At 47.0% G+C, this 11,817-nt stretch overlaps 1 protein-coding gene across 1 annotated transcript in view; it reads left to right on the forward strand.

Moving 5' to 3' along the window:
* Arfgef3 (ARFGEF family member 3) overlaps positions 1-11,817 on the forward strand; it is a 122,300-nt gene that overhangs the window by 80,550 nt on the left and 29,933 nt on the right. The window contains 7 exon segments of the mRNA XM_048354174.1: positions 1,204-1,311; positions 1,588-1,803; positions 1,922-2,032; positions 4,318-4,468; positions 6,468-6,788; positions 8,095-8,228; positions 10,737-10,882. Of these exon segments, the coding sequence (XP_048210131.1) occupies positions 1,204-1,311; positions 1,588-1,803; positions 1,922-2,032; positions 4,318-4,468; positions 6,468-6,788; positions 8,095-8,228; positions 10,737-10,882 (1,187 nt within the window).

Here is an 11,817-nt window from a genome sequence, read left to right on the forward strand (position 1 = left end):
TGTGTTATTGTACTTGGCAATTAGAGTAAATGGTTATTTGATTGAAGACAATGGTCTGAACTCTGATATGCTCTGAAAGCACGAATCTATTGTAAACCAAGCTTGGTAGCTCACACCCAGCACTTGAGAGGCTGAAGTAGGAGAATTCAAAGTTTGATGCCAGATTGGGCTACATGGGCAGTTCAGGTCCAGCCTTAGCTACAAAATGATAACCCTGTCTCACAAAAAATGGGGGGGGGGGCCCCAAGGGAGGAGGAGGAGAGAGGAAGAAGGAAAGAAAGAGAAAAAAAGAAAGAAAGGAGGGAGGGAGGGGGAGAGGAAGTAGGGAGGGAGGGAAAAGGACATGTTAGATTAACATGGTTTTCAATAAAGACTTTCTAAAGATCAAGATATTTTGAAAGGGGTAACATTGATTAAGATATGTTGTGCTTATAAACTGCTTTGTTAAATGGCAACTCCTTTGTACAACTACTTAAATATAATATAAAAATACACTTTTAAACTAGAAAAAAATGGTTTTTTTTATTTTTTTAAATTTTTTGCTGGTCCTGAGGCTTGAACACTGGGTGTGGGCACTGTCCCTGAGCAACTTTTGCTCAAGGTTAGCACTGTACCACTTGAGCCACAGTGCCATTTCTGGCTTTATCTGTGATTTAATTGGAGATAAGACTTTCCTACCCAGGCTGGCTTCAAACCACAATCTCAGCCTCCTGACTAACTAGGTGTGAGTCACTGATGCCTGGCTAAAAAAAAAAAGATTTTAAATGAACAGATTTTCTAACAACATTGATGGCAGAGTTTTGTTTTCTTGTTTCTTTTCTTTTATTCATGCTTTTGCCCTGGTGCCCAGGCTGGCCTTTTTTTTTTTTCTTATTTATTGTCAAAGTGATGTACAGAGAAGTTACAGTTTCATACGTTAAGCATTGGATACATTTCTTGTACTGTTTGTTACATCCTCCCTCACCAGGCTGGCCTTAAACTTATGATGTTCCTGCCTTAGCTTCCTGAGTGCTGGGATTCTAAGTGTATACCCCCGGGCCTGGACTTGAGCCTCAGTCTGACTTTATGCTGGTTAGTGGGAGTTGAAGCCTCTTTGTTGAAACAGACTTTTCTGCTCAGCTGGTTTCAGTCCTCTAGACCTCAGACACCTGGGTAGCTAGGATTACAGGTGCGATCCACTGACGGTGCTTTTTCACTTGACAGATATCGATGGCTTAGAGAGCAGTGCGATCGGTGGCCAGCTGATGGCCTCAGCATCCACGGAGTCTCCTTTCACCCAGAGCAGGAGATTGGAGGACTCCACGGTGGCAGGTATGGTCGCGCTTGAGTCTTGAGTTATGGATGTGCATACATCACCTGTGTTATGAGCAATCCAGTTCTAGTATGGTAGCAGAAATGAGTGACAATTTTGTCTTGGTAGACAAGGAAGATGCTGAGCACTTTCTGCAGAGCTGATATGTCAGCCTTCTTCTGTTGATAGGTGCCTGATCCAATCCTAGACATCAAATTCTATTTCCTGTCCTAGCATTGCATGCAACTCTGTAGTGTGTGTCTCTGGGAAACTAGCCACACCCCTTCCTGTTCTAGGGGTGGCATTTGCTCGCTACATCCTGGTTGGCTGCTGGAAGAACCTGATTGATACCCTGTCCACTCCCTTGACTGGCCGCATGGCGGGGAGCTCCAAGGGGCTGGCCTTCATCCTGGGAGCCGAAGGTGTCAAAGAGCAAAACCAGAAGGAGCGAGACACCATCTGCATGAGCCTAGATGGGCTGCGGAAAGCAGCGAGGCTGAGCTGTGCACTAGGTAAGGGGCCAGTGCCACCTGTCCCTGCCAAAGTCGCTGGGAATGAAGCCGGTTGCTTCTGCTGGCAAATGGCTAGAGAACCAACATGGTTAATGAGAGCCATTTGTGTCCTCTAAAGGAGTTGCTGCTAACTGCGCATCAGCCCTTGCCCAGATGGCGGCTGCCTCCTGTGTCCAGGAAGAAAAAGAAGAACGGGAGGGGCAAGAAACCAGTGATGCCATCACCCAAGGTAACAGTGGAAGGGGCAGAATCCACCTGATGCTTTGCATGGCATGTGTGCACGCCTGCCATGCCAGCTGGCACAGGTCCCCATCCTGTGTGTGACATAGTTGACATCTGCCACTAGGCATGAGTCCCATGGGCTGCAGACTCAGGTCTGTTTTAGGTGAAGAGTTTACAGAGAAGAGATGCCCTCCTCCAGAAGAGAGATTCCCTGGTGAAGAGGAAAGTCTGAGTGGCTACTAACAGGAGAGCTGGGGCTCACCTTACTGGGCTGTTCACACCTGGGGCTTCGCCTGGCTCTGTGGCTTCCTGAAGGTGTGTATATAAAGGCCTCTCAGGTTAGAGTGGAGAAGACAGAAGGCAGACTGCGCAGTGTTCTGAAGGGAAAGTCAAACAGAGAATCTAGGGAAGGGACTCAGGAAGAGGTTGCTCTCATCAGGCAACAGTCTGCGCTCCGTGAACTCAGAGTTGATCTTTTAACCAGTTAGGCAGTGGCCTGATTGTCATCAGGGAAGAGGGCAGCCTTCCAAACAGCAATGGAGGACAGAAGGCAGGCAACACACAAGGTAAATGCAAGTTTGGCCTGAATTTAGTCACACTATCATCAGGTATATAAAATGTCCAGTCCCCAAAGTAGTTGTACAATTTTAGCTGAGAAAAACTATTTGGGTCAATGGTTCTCAAACTTGAATTACATTTAGAAACCCACTGGAAAGCAGAATCATTCTTACAGATCCTTGGGGCTAAGTGAAAGAAAGAGAATCACAATTTGCTTAAGTATTGTACAACTATTGACTACACAAAAATCCTTACATTTAGCCAGGTGTGGTGGTTATACACTGTCATCCCAGCACTCTGGAGACTGAGGCAGCAGAATCTTGAGTTCAAGGTCAGCCTGGGCTACATAAGATTCTATTCTTCTCCCTCCCTTCTCCCCCACAAAAATCTTACATTTGCACTTGTTAAAAAATAAACTACAAGCCTGGCACTGGTGGCTCATGCCTGTAATCCTAGCTACTTAGGAAGCTGAGATCTGAGAATCATGGTTCAAAGCCAGCCCTGGCAGAAAAGTCTTTGAGACTCTTATCTCCAATAAACCACTCAGAAAAACAGGAAGTGGCGCTGTGGCTCAGGTGGTAGAGTGTTAGCCTTGGGCTGAAGAGCTCAGGGACAGCGCCCAGGCCCAGAGTTCAAGCTCCATGACTGACCACCACCCCCCAAAAAAATTACATAAAGCCAAAATATTCTAATGCAAACAAATATATTCACAAAGCAAAGGTTGCTCTTACAGTACGAAAATAATTTGGAGTCCTTTGAAGTTAGCTTGTATTATTTTCTGTTTTAGGATATTGTTCAGTTTTCCAGACAGGTCCAGTGATTGAAAACCTTTATTCAAAAGGGACTCTGTCATTTGGCTCTGTCTTGGCATTTTTGCATGATTGATATTCTTTCTCAGTCATGCATAATAATAATGATGGTGATGAAAATATATTATTTGTAGCTCACAAATATAAGTATAAACTAACAGAGTGAGTTAAAAGTGTGGTATTTTTCAGTTATAAAGAAGTTCCCTGGTACTCAGAATGTACACACAATTTTAGAATGATTGTCCTTATAAAACATAAGGTTAAGCTGAGCGCTGGTGGCTTACACCTATAATCTTAGCGACTTAGAAGGCTGAGCTGTGAGGATCACAGTTGAAAGCCAGCCTAGGCAGTAAAGTCCATGAGGCTCTTTTCTTCTGTTAACCACCCAAAATCTGGAAGTGGAGGTGGGGCTAACGTGGTAAAGTACCAACCTGAAATGAAAAAGTGAAGGGATAGCACCCAAGTCCTGAATCCAAGCCCCAGTACCAGCACCCAAAACAAAATAAAACCAAACACTAACATTAAGCAATCTCAAGGGAAACTTGCAGACTGTCAGGAATCCCTCCGTGTTCTTGATTTGAGCGCTCAGGGGAGAGCACTGATCGCTTAGCTGGAGTCAGCACATGACGCTGTGTCTGCCCCAGAGCCTGTGGGAGGCCAGGAGGAGCCAACCATGCCTATCAGCACAGGACGCCCTCAACTTCACAGCCCTAGAGCTGGGGTCCCCATGGCGTGTGGGGGCCTGTCTTCTGCACGATTTGCATGATGAACCATGGGGCCCTGCCAAAGAGGCGCTTGCTACCATGAAATCTGGTGTCTCACTTTTGCCCTTGCATGCCAACGCATCCCTTCCTTTGCATCCTGTCTCTCTCCCTTTCTGTCTCCCTCGGCCGATGTTATTTTAATAAATGTCTCTCTGACACAGTGAAACTAAAAGTGGAGCAGAAACTGGAGCAGATGGGGAAGGTGCCGGGGGTGTGGTTGCACACGGCCCACGTCCTGTGCATGGACGCCATCCTCAGCGTAGGCCTGGAGATGGGAAGCCATAACCCGGACTGCTGGCCACACGTGTTCAGGTGCATGATGTGAACCGCCCCCCTCCCCGCGGCACCCACCCACCTGCCTGGGGAAGCCGGGGGAACCTGGGGTGATGGAGAGGGCAGGCTCCAGTGTGGAACAGATTGTAAGCGTTGGCTGTGTGAGTACATTCAAGTGAGGGCTCTAAAGAGAAAGGAAATTGGGGCCTACAGAATGCATGCATTCGGAATGCATTGTCCTGAGAGATGCAGGTGTCACACCAAGGTAGAAAAACTGATTTCTTTAGTGGTGGATGAAGACCGTGTAAGTTAAGTCTAAGAACTGGTCATGTGTCAGCCGCTTACCATGGCTACAATGCACATCCTTGTCTCTCTTTATTTAAAGAAGGATTGGGGATAGCATGCATGGTTAAATGAAGTTACCTGGTTGAAAATGACTACTTTAACTAAGCAGAGAAAAGTTAAAAACAGAATAGTATGTGCATACAACAGAGCAGCCAGAGCATTTGGCTCTAAGGAAAGGGACAGGAAGCTCCCCGTCACCTGCATAGCACGGCACCTGGAGGGGGAAGACAGCCATAGCTGCAGGGCCTCACAAATCGTGACTAGACAGGAAGCTTGTCTGGCTGTGCAGGAGTGGAGCCCTGCTCAGGACAGGCTGGATGCAGGTGCCTGGCTGTACCCTATCCTGTGCAGCACGAACCCAGGTCTCACACCAAGTCATTTTAGACAGATCAGCCATGGACAGGAAAAGAGAGAGAGAGCCCAGAGCCCCCACCAGATCTGCGTTCAGTTTGATATCACCAAAGCAAAGACAGCTATGAATGTGCAAGGGTTGAAAACCAACCAACTTGAAAGGAGCCCTGGAAAGGACCAGGATGAATCAGCCTAGAATAAAATGGGTTGTGATAAGAGGCTGGAAAATGGCAGTTCTTCATTAGTCTTATAAGGGAAAAAAAGAGAAAAAGCTTAGGTGGTATCTGAGTAATACATACAGGATCAAAAATTTCTCATATTGTAAGAAGTTGGGCATATTATAAATGGTTGATTCCTATAATCCTAGCTACTCAGGAGGCAGAGATTGGGAGAATCATGCTTCAAGGCCAATCTGGTGGTGGGGGAGAGAAGTTACTGCGATTCCATCTCAATAAACAAACCAAATGTGGTGATTCACTCCAGCCTCAGGGAAGGTATAGATAGAAGAATTATAGTCCACAGCCAGCTCGGGTAAAAAGCACAAGATACTATCTGAAAAATAAAAGCAAAAAGGATTGAGGACATGACTCCAATGATAAAGCACCTGCCTAACAAGCACAAGATCCTGAGTTGAAACCCTCAGTACTATCATAGAAAAAAAAAATTCCCTGACTATAGAATACCAAAGTGGATGACCCAGCATGCACTGAGTCTGTAACTGGATTGCTCTGGGGTGAGGGGCCTCTTATGAATCATCCTAGCCCCGAGTTCAACTGGGAACAGACACTTCGGAGGTTGGGAGTTGCACCACATCTGTGCCTTCTATCTGCCATGTTAGGGGACTGCTCCTAGGCCCCAAGCACAACCCAACATGAACTCTGTGGAACTATGAGCAGGCAGTGAGGCTGAATGTGGCCAGGCTGGACCCTATCATGGCTGGAAGGCCTGTCCCTCATGATCTTGTTCCTTCTGGGATCCCACAGTAAGGAAAACCTTCTCACTCCACACCAGTGCTCAATACAGAGGGTAAGAGACTCCATGGGAGGTTCTAGCTCCAATCGCCCATGTCCAATCACCGTAGTAAGCTGGGGAAGATGGAAGAGGGTGAGCAGGGCTCCAATGCCATCTTTTCCCCTTCATATGGTGAGAGCTAAGAGGCCCTGAGGAGTCCTCACCCATCTCAAGACTGAAGAAGAAATGACTTGTATATAAATGGATCTAGTGAGAAAATGGCAGGGGGAGGGGGTAGCCCATGTGAAGAGGAAAGGAAAATGTGGGGTGGATGGAGCCAGTCAGGCTAAGCCTCCACGCATGACAGCTGCTTCTCTGCGACTCTTTCTAGGGTGTGTGAGTATGTGGGCACGTTGGAGCACACCCACTTTAGTGACAGCACCTCGCAGCCGCCTCTGACCATCAGCCAGCCCCAGAAAGCAGCTGGGGGCTCTGGACTTCTTGTGGATTTCAAGTGTGAGGACTCATCTCAGGAGCAGAGCCTGGAGCAGGGACCCTCCCTGAGCCCAGTCCCAGTAGTCCAGCCCCTCTCCATTCAAGAACTCATCCGGGAAGGCAGCCGGGGCCGGGCCTCAGACTTCCGCAGTGGCAGCCTTATGACTGGGAGCAGCGCTGCCAAGGTGGTGCTCAGTCTCTCCACCCAGGCTGACAGGTGTGTGTCCCAGCCCAGAGCCCCCAAAATGCATTCACCAACTATTGCCTACTATGTCTGTCTGTCCGGTCACAGAATAAGCCCTGGGGCCACCTGATGTGTTAGTCATTTAACACTTCTAGCTGGGCACCAATGGTTCATATCTCCAATTACCCAGCAAATGGCCGGAAGTGGAGCTGTGGCTCAAGTGGTAGAATGCTAGCTGTGAATGAAAAAGCTAACGGACAGTGTTTAGGCCCTGAGTTCAAACCCCAGAATACAACACACACACGTACCACTTCTTATTTTTTATTGTTATTATAAAGGTGATATACAGAGGGGTGACAGTTACATAAGTCAGGCAATGAGTACAATTCTTTTTTTTTTTTTTTTTTGGACAGTGTCACCCCTGCCCTTGCTTTTTCCCAGTTTCTCCCTCCCACTCCCACCCACATGTTGTATAGTTCATGTTCTACATAGTATCTGGGGAGTACCACTGCTGCCTTTCTTCTGATCTTTTTGGGGGCATAGCTTTCCCTACCCGCACATCTCTGCCTTTCAGTGGACTATTTTCTAATGGTGAAGTCTTCCAGGACTGAGGCAGGCCATCTTCCTCAAGGCAGCGTGCTTCCTTACAACACCCTGGGGCACCTTCAGCCCCCAGGGTCCTGGTTTCCTTGGTGAAATAGTATCATTTTAAAAAGTAATGCTGACTTGGCAGATACTGTACTTAGCAACACCTAAGAAAGAGGGACTGTTTACAAAATCCCACACTTGAGAGTCTGTATTACCGATTGAGACCTGATAACAAGGAAAATCAGCAGCCTCCCCCCTCCCCAAAGTGGTCTGGTGATTGATACTTAAGTGCTCTGTATCACACATGGCGCCAACTCCCTTCCCTTCTCAACATGAGCTCATTACACCCAGTCTTAATTTATGGGGTTTTTCTTTATGTGTGTGTGTGTGTGTGTGTGTGTGTATCTTATGAAATTGCAGTTCATTCTGAGAATTGAACCTCGATGACTCAAAAACTGAGTGCCTTACCATCTACCACCATCTTGCCAAACACCTAAGGAGTGCCTACCATCACTGAGCTGCAATGGTGCAAACCTGAAAGATGCAAAGATTTTCTTAAAAATCTTGTTTTGTGCTCTTTGGACTGAACTCATAATTGATGCAGACTTGTGCGTGGCAGTAATCCATACAATGCCCTACATTTGTCTGCAGTATTTACTCAGTATTCACAACAATCCCATCAATGGTCATTCTGCCCTAAAGACCTTGTTAAATAGTTGACAGATAACAAATCTTGTCTGTCTGCCCCCAGGCTCTTCGAAGACGCTACAGACAAGTTGAACCTCATGGCTTTGGGAAATTTCCTGTATCAGCTGAAGAAAGCATCACAGTCCCAGCTTTTCCATTCTGTCACAGATACGGTTGACTACTCCCTGGCCATGCCAGGTAGTTCCTCCCTTTGGAGAAACTGGGCTGGGAAGGGAGCAAGGAAACGCTTGGGTCTCTGAGAGTCCGCAACATGCTTGAACACCGGTGACCCTGCTCCGTTCACACAGTCACACTGGCGAAGCTCAAGGTCTTCCCATTTCAGGCACTGTGTCTATGGCTGCCAGGGCTGCGGTGTTACCATCGGAGCAGGGCAGAGCCATTCTGCTGAGGATTGTGCTCAGGAAGCAGACACTGTGGCTCCTTTTTAGAGCACAAGGAGTGTTTCATGAAGGGCAGGGATTCTTGTGCATATCACAAACCCCTGATAACCTCAGTCCAGCCAGTCTACATGAGCAACCATGGATTCTAGAGCGGGGACAGTGGGAGAGGACAATGGAAGGATTAAGATGCCTTTTCCTACTCTTAGCCATCTGCTCTCGGGGCTCATCGCATAGATGATGACTTGGTATCACTGTCCTCACCCATGAGACCCGGGGAAGAGAAGGTGCTCTCTTGAGAAGGTAGAGATGTAACAAATGACCCCTGGCCTCCAGTGGGTGGCAGGTGGCACACATGTGCCTCACCTGGGGATGCACCGTGGTGGGTGGCAGGTGCCTTCCATCTCAGCAAATGAGGCTCCATAGTTGGCCTTTTGATGCTTGCCACAGATCAGAGTTTGTAAACCCCAGTTACCAGCCCACTAGTTTGTAATGAACTTTCACACCATAGCTGTAGGAAGCCAACCTCCCAAACACCAAACTTCTAGAGCATCGCCAAGCCCAGGGGTGACAGTCAAGACTTTTGCCTTGGAGAAAATGGAGGTCTTAAGAGACTCGCTAAGAGTCTGTGAGCAGGGAGGGGCAAGGAGCAAACCCAGAAGGAAGGGAGTTGAAAGGAGTTAAGAGCCAGGCACCAGTGTCTCACTCCTGTAATCCTAGCTACTCACAAGGCTGAGATCTGAGGATCTAGGTTTGAAGCCAGCCCAGGTAGGAAAGTCTGTGAGACTCTTATCTCCAATTAACCATCAAAAATCCAAAACTGTGGCTAAAGTAGTAGAGTGTCAGCCTTGAGAGAGAAAACTAAGGGACAACATTCAGGCCTTGAGTTCAGGTCCTAGTACAAACACACACACACACACTGAAAATGAGGCCTTCCAAGCTTAGTAGCTATATTGTCTAAGTTAAGTAATCCCTTCTTTCAGGCATTTCATGTTCTATTTTATAAAATGGCAATAATAATATGACTTCTTAAGCTTGCTTTAAATACTAATTGAAAATGGGCAGTTGGATGACTAGTAGCTCACACCTGTAGTTCATTAGTAGCTCACACCTGTAATCCTAACTACTCAGGAGGCTGAGATTCAGAGGATCAAGATTTCAAGCCACCCCAGACAGAAATATCTGCAAGTCTGTGTCTCCAATTAATCAGCAAAATGCAGGGCTGAATGTAGGCACTGGTTCACACCTGTAATCCTAACTACTCAGGAGGCTGAGATCTGAGGATCATGGTTCAAAGTCAGCCCAGGCAGAAAAGTCCCCATGAGACTCTTACCTCCAATTTTCCACTCAAATACCAGAAGTGGTGCTGGGGCCCAAGTGGTAGAGCTCTAGTCTTGAGCACAAGGAGGCTCAGGGTCAGCTCCCAGGCCCTGAACTCAAGCCCCACAACTGACAAAAAGAAAACACAGGGCTGGTGGCATGGCTTCATGGTAGAGTTTCTGCTATGAATGAGCAAGCTTTGCAAGCATGAGACCCTGAGTTCAAGCCCTAGGACTAGGGAGGAAATAAAACTGGAAGTGATTGAAGACATAAAGAACCAATACAATATCTGACACAGAGTAAATATTCACTAATGTCTGTGATGAATATTATCATTTGGGGGAAGTGTATTTGGCATGGCGTGACTAAGAAAGGCACCTTGACATCCTGTAGAACATATAGAAGGAACAACAGAGCATGAGCAAGACAGAAGTGGGGGGACTAAGGTGGCCACTGTAAAAAAAAAAAAATAGTAGCAGAAAGCCAAGGGAGGCAAGGAGAATATGGAACAGGGCTGAGCAGGTTAGCGAGCAAGCTCCTGAGTAGAGCACTGTTGCTTGTCAAGGATGGTGGCCCCAGTAACTGTAATAGTGGAAAGGCCTTAGGCTAAAGGCTTGATGTGTCCTATTTATTACACCTACTTAATCCTCAAAGCAACTTTTAGCAATAGGACTAACTCAGCTTTATAGATGAGATCACTGGGATTGGGAGGGAAATCTCTGATCCATCCTTAACTGCTGTTCAATTCCTTCTTTCTCACTGAGAATTGTTCACACTGTCACATCCAGGAACTCAGGACATGAGGGCGAAGGGCAGAGTCTCTGTCTGCCCTTGCTGAGTGGAGGCGTTCTTTACCCTCTCCTTTGGTTAACCCACACCAAACTGGTCTAAGAAGAACACATGAATCTTTAACCTCTTTGTGCTTGAATAAATCAGACTGTTCTTGGGAGTTTGGCTTTCTGGCACTTAGGGCCTTGTCTTCTTGTAGGAGAAGTTAAGTCCACCCAGGACCGAAAAAGTGCTCTCCACCTGTTCCGCCTGGGAGATGCCATGCTTAGGATCGTGCGGAGCAAAACACGGCCCCTGCTGCACGTGATGCGCTGCTGGAGCCTGGTGGCCCCCCATCTGGTGGAGGTGAGCTGGGGGCAGGGGGAGACCAGGCAAGTGTAGCACAGGACCACAGTCCGTGTAGTACGTGGATAGAGCGCCATGGCCACGGGACAGTAACTCCGCCTTGGCCTGGTCTCTGAGAACATCCTGGTTCTCTGATTATGCATCTGAAGAACCACCCAAAGGGCCGCACTAACCTGGTTTCCCTAGGACGTGCTTTCTTCCCAGTTCCGTGGCTTAGCTACCTTGCACAGGCAGTTCTTTGATCTGCTATCAACCTGACTAAAAGACACACAGAGGGTTCCCATCATCATCCCTTTTCCATGTAAACATAGCAGCATCTCTCATTCCTGCCACTCTCGCATTGCTAGTAAATTACTTGGGCTGGTGTCCTTTCATTAAGAAAACCATAGGTCCTGTTTTTTCCCAACAAAATTCACACTTATACTTCCCATTCTCCCAAAGGAAAACACATTGGGATAAATCCTATCGCAATTATACATCTGAGCACTTCCATGCATTGTGATGGTGCCTTTAACGCTACAAGGGAAATTATCACTCTGTTTTGAGGCGATAACTATTTTGAATAGCCTTTGAGCATTTATCTGGTAACCATATATAATTAAGTATCTTTGGAAGTTAATCCAGTAACTGAAGACTATTCAAATGGGGGTCAAGTAATAGAAAATATTAATCTAGTAGGAAAGAGCATATTAGTTATATATCACACCATAATAAACCAAAAACCTAGTGGCGTCCAACAACAACCATGTGCCTAGCTTAAAATTCTGTGGGTCAGAAATCTGAAGAAGGCTCAGCTGGGTAGGTCTAATCCGGGGAATTCTGTCTGGTTCATGATGACTTTCACTGGGAAGGCTGGACAAAGATTTCTCTGTCTCTAGTCTTTCCTGTAGACTGTCTCTAGCCGACTCATTTCTGCTCATTCACATGCTTCCTTA

The sequence above is a fragment of the Perognathus longimembris genome, chromosome 9 (genome assembly GCF_023159225.1).
Source record: "Perognathus longimembris pacificus isolate PPM17 chromosome 9, ASM2315922v1, whole genome shotgun sequence".
Classification (NCBI taxonomy): Eukaryota; Metazoa; Chordata; class Mammalia; order Rodentia; family Heteromyidae; genus Perognathus; species Perognathus longimembris.